This window comes from Salvia splendens, chromosome 17, assembly GCF_004379255.2.
Source record: "Salvia splendens isolate huo1 chromosome 17, SspV2, whole genome shotgun sequence".
Classification (NCBI taxonomy): domain Eukaryota; kingdom Viridiplantae; phylum Streptophyta; class Magnoliopsida; order Lamiales; family Lamiaceae; genus Salvia; species Salvia splendens.
Window position 1 is genome coordinate 4,987,893 of NC_056048.1, and position 4,858 is coordinate 4,992,750.

The window sequence follows — 4,858 nt, forward strand, 5'->3', positions numbered from 1 at the left end:
GCCGCGTTCCGTGCCGTCGGCACGCGGAACGGAATGGGAGCGGAACGGTGCGCCGCAACGCGTCCCGCGGCGAAACCGTTCCGGCGGAACGGCACGCGGAACGCCGGCGGCACGAGTTGCGGGTGCCCTGAGAGCGTGTAGCGTGTGGATGAATAGAATTTATTCTCTTTTGAAATTATATTATACTAGCAAAGCAAAGCAAAGCAATTTTGTGAATCTTGACTGCAGCAAAGCAATTTTGTGAATCTTGACTGCAGCAATGCAATTTTTGTGTTTCACATTAAGTGGAGTTATTGTAATTGTAAATCTTACATCCATTTACACAACTCACATATAATTTACTGTAGCTGTAACAAGACAGGGGTTACTTAAAAGCATTTAAATTCCTAATATCACAAACTTTGACCGGAATTTGGTATTTTCTGCAAACTTTTAATTTTTTGCGTAAAATCATGAACTTATGTTTTACGCTGGATTTCCCATGAAATCAGTTTTTTCTTCAATTCACTTCATGAAAAAGTTCATGATTTTTGCGACCCATTTTTTACTTAATGAAAATTGCCAAATCAAGCCAAAATTTATCATTTTAGGAAGACTAAAGGCTCATTTTGGTCCTTAACATATTGCGATTTTTTTATTTTTATCCAAAACATTATCTTTTGAATTATTCGGTCCCTCACAAATAAAAACGGGTCACATTTGGTCCATTTTGGACGGTTTCGTCAAAAATTTGACGGAAACCCTAAGGTGGAAACCAAATTCTCGCAATATGTTGACGTGGTAGACGCCGATGTAGGTGGAATCGACGAGATTCCCCAAATAAACAGCTAGGGTTTGGTTTGTGGAGAGCAGAGAGGAGTACCTCGTGACGTCCTTCTTCACCGTCCAGATAATGCCAGCGGCGGATGGCTCAGCGGTGCAGATGCGGAGGCCTTCGGCGCCGCCGATCCAGACGCCGAAGATGCGATCGAATTGCCTGCCCTTGCACGTCGCCGTCCCCTCGAGGACGATTTTGGCGGAGCTTGGGGAGGAGCAGTGCGGCGGCGGTGTGTAGGTGGCGAGGACCGGCGGCTGGCCGTAGGTGAAGGAGAAATCGTGCTGGAGAAGGAGGTAGGAGCATGGTGCGGTGGTAGGGAGCTGGATTGGTTTGGTGAGGGAGGAGGAGGAGGACCGAAGGTGATGATACGGCGGAGCTTGGCGGCGGAGATGCTGGAGGGGGGAATTTCCGTCAAATTTTTGATGGAACTGTCCAAAATGAACCAAATGTGACCCGTTTTTATTTGTGAGAGACCGAATAATTCAAAAGATAATGTTTTGGACCAAAATTAAAAAATCCCAATATGTTAAGGATCAAAATGAGCCTTTAGTCTTTTAGGAATGAATTATCTTATTGAATCCCCTATTTAAAGTATTTGCTACATACTAAATATAATTTGGCAAATAATGTTAATGAGATGAGTGGATATAATGATTACTTAGGATTTGAAATCTGATGATAAAACACATTAAAAATATATGATTACACACATTTGATGAGTAAAAAAAATTAAATATGAAATAAATACGTTTAAAATAAGAAAGTTTGTTTGTGTGAGAAAATTTTGACTAATGTTTATAATTTTTTAGGGACCAATACACCTTTAAGTAATAAATTAAAATTGATCCCGTAATTTAAACAAGTGCTGAAATTTAAATCTTAATCTAATTTTTTTCTTATCATTTGTAATTGATAGTAAAAAGTATTCGTCGCATCAAGGGGAACATATTGATAATATCTATAAATGAAAAAGTGTTTTTTGGATGTAAAAAACATTATTGACATGAGCCTCCATTGTTGTATAATGGGCTGATCATAATGGGCTTTTTATATGAACTCAAGCCCACATGGGGATGACTTTACTAACCTATCAATAGTATTATCATCTTTTATTTAAACTATAATCACAAATTCTTAACCATGGAAGAACAATTCACAAATTCTCCACCACATTCATAATACATACACTATACACCAACACCAAACAAATGATACAGCAAAATTTGATTTATAATCCCATCTCATCATTCATTCACACAACGGCGTGGTCTCAACATCAGCTGCCTAAGCTTTGCGTTCGACAGCTCATACCGAGGCCGGCCGCTAGACGAGGCGCCCCCCGTTACTGAGGCTGCACTTATGCCCGTCTCAGCAGCCAGCCTCTCAACCTCGTCCCCTCTTTCTATCACTTTGTCGAAGCAAATGTACCTGCCCGGGGCTGTCTTCTTCATCTCCTCAAAGACGCGCACATGTGCCTTGGCTAGTGTGTCGATGCTAACTGTTGCCAGCAAGCCATACGCGTACATTTCTTCCACTCCTTTAAGGTATGCAATGGTAGGTGTTGGATTTCTCCGGTAGAAATCAGAGCCGGTGATGAGCCCAGTGCATATGGTGGCCAGCTTCACGCCATTGGCTTTAGCTATCTCCCACGCAGCCTTCTCTGCTCTCAGCTTTCCGAGCGCATACCAGAGCTGTCAATTAGATGGACAAACAAAGGTTGTGATCGATTCTACTTTGATTACACAGACGGCCACTCTAGTGATCTATATGGCTAATACCTTTTTGTTTACACATATAGCCTCGTCACTCCAGCACTTGTGGTCAATGAGGTGTGGAGCCTCGTCACTAGAGTTGTCGCACCAAATGCAGGCCAAGAGAGACGAGGTGAGCACGCAATGTCTAACAGTAGGAGAAATCCCGCAGGCCCTCACTACGTTTTTGCTCGTATTTACTTCAATATCAGCCATGGTTTTCTACACAACAGAATTTAGTTAGTTATAAGCTACACGGCAAAACAACGCTGCAACAGTCAGAACATAGTGTATCCAATAGGTAGTAGAGTTGCCTAAAAGTAAGGTCTACCAGATTCTTGAACTAATTAAACAGGTTGAAATTAAATGATTGACTAATTTCAGTTGCAAATCAACATCAAAGCTATTCATATCCAAACAACCTTGATTATTATTTTCAAACACGAGATCAAGCTTAATTAGAATACTTATCCTTCATCAATAAACAATACGTGTACCAAACCTATTCCATAAAAGGCTGAAACAGTGATCACATTGAATACATTAAATGAAGAAAACAATCAAATTATGACTTCCCACGTGTACTAGACTAATTGGTGAGCAGGGATCTATTCTTGAAACATTATTGAGAAAGATGCAAAGAGTCAATACTCACGGAGTAGCCGGACAGCCCGGCCGGGTCCACGAATGCAGCAGTGTGGAAGACGCCACGACAACCATCAAATGCCTCAGTTAGGCTCTCGACCTCGGTGAGCTTGGCCATCACAACTTCAACCACACTGTTGTTCAACCTCATTTCACCGGATGTTTCCATCTCCCTCAGCCTCTCAACGTCCTCTGCTTTTCCGATATTAAAGGTGTTAGTATCTCATCAAAGTCAAACAAGAGATGCAAAATCTGTGAACGGCATTCATAGTTTCTCCTTTTGAGTTGGAATGAGCATTCTCAGTAAATATCATATGTGAAAGCTGCATAGCATTACAAAGTTAGGTTGTTTTTCCTTTTATTTAGGGACAAAAAGAAAGCAACTACATCAATCAATATGCATCAAAAGTGACGTACACTTGAAAAGGAAAAGAGTTTTTATGCTGCAAATGTTCCAAATATACAGTATAATGAACATTTTTAACACCCTCTTAATAGAATCAGATGAAATTCAGTATCAAAGCACAACTTCTGAAAATTTGTAATGTAAAATTTAGCTGCAAAAGCCTGATTTTCCGATTTATTGTCTTTTTTTTCTTTGTCTAATGGTTGCTTTTATGCTATAATTCTAGGCTTGAGCTCTCTCTCCCTCTCCTACACACATAAGTAATTGCCTTTGTTACTGGAAATCATGCCTTCAATGCTGAAAATCATGGACTAAGGAAGCAGGGGAATTAGAAATCAAAGCAAAATCTGGACATAGGATCAATAATCAATAAGAATCGTAAGCTAAAATATCAATTGAGATTGCAATTCGTTACTAAAGCTTTCAATATGAATGTATAAACGACTGATTCCATAAAACAAACCGAATCCAATCGAAAATTGGTACTTCCAGCCACAGATTGAAGATTAAGAAACAACAACCGACCTTCATTATCGACGATGATTCGAACAGAGTAACCGTTGACTAGTAGCTGATTCACGATGGCGATGCCGTGATAGGAGACGCCGCTGGTGACGCAGACCATCCTGTCCAAGACGTCGCCTCCGCGACCGGGAATCGCGGTCTCCCTGGCGCCGCCGAATCCGTCGCCGTCCTTCCGCCGGTTGACCGCAGCGCACGATAGCAGCATCCGGCGGAATTCCTCGAGCTCCTCCTTCTGCGTCGCCTCCTGCCTCACAATCCCCATTCTTATTGCAGCTCAAGCTCTGCAGAAATGCTGTGGCAAAATTGAATATGGAAAAGAGAGAAAATAGAAGAAGAATGAAGATTTATGGAGAGAAATAAGAGGTTTTAGTTGGAAAAATAAGCTGAGTATCATGTAAAAAGCGCCTCAGCAACTTTTCAGCTTATATCGGGCCATCATTCATAGCTCGCGCTGCGTTTTTAGCCGGCTCGAGTTTGGGTTCGAGCTCGAGTTTTTTTTAAACTCAGAAAATAATCCGAGCTTTATGCACACTTGAAATGTTTTTCTTTCTTTTAGTTGTTTCATTAAATATTTCCTTAAATGAAAATAAAATACTCCATCCGTTTCTTCATAGTTGAGTCATTTTTCCATTTCAGGAAGTTTATTCATAGTTGAGTCATTTCCATATACAGTAATTATCTCTCTACGTTATTCACTTTCTACTTTATTCTCTC

The 4,858-nt window shown here is 40.8% G+C and overlaps 1 protein-coding gene across 1 annotated transcript; it reads right to left on the bottom strand.

The window, feature by feature from the left end:
* Positions 1–1,900: 1,900 nt before the first annotated feature.
* LOC121775244 (cinnamoyl-CoA reductase-like SNL6) lies at positions 1,901–4,598 on the bottom strand. Its single transcript, XM_042172292.1, has 4 exons — positions 4,145–4,598; positions 3,224–3,405; positions 2,596–2,790; positions 1,901–2,508 (listed from the first exon to the last, which is right to left on the bottom strand). The coding sequence occupies exons 1-4, from the start codon at positions 4,404–4,406 to the stop codon at positions 2,062–2,064; spliced, it is 1,086 nt and encodes a 361-aa protein (XP_042028226.1). The 5' UTR covers positions 4,407–4,598; the 3' UTR covers positions 1,901–2,061.
* Positions 4,599–4,858: the final 260 nt, after the last annotated feature.

Bases quoted from the DNA above. Each gene is read 5' to 3' on its own strand.
- LOC121775244 (XM_042172292.1), bottom strand. From the start codon at position 4,406: ATGGGGATTGTGAGGCAGGAGGCGACGCAGAAGGAGGAGCTCGAGGAA. The intron at 2,791-3,223 runs GTGAGTATTGAC...TCTGTTGTGTAG, and splicing joins CCGGGCTGTCCGGCTACTCC to AAAACCATGGCTGATATTGA. The intron at 2,509-2,595 runs GTATTAGCCATA...TCTAATTGACAG, and splicing joins CTATATGTGTAAACAAAAAG to CTCTGGTATGCGCTCGGAAA.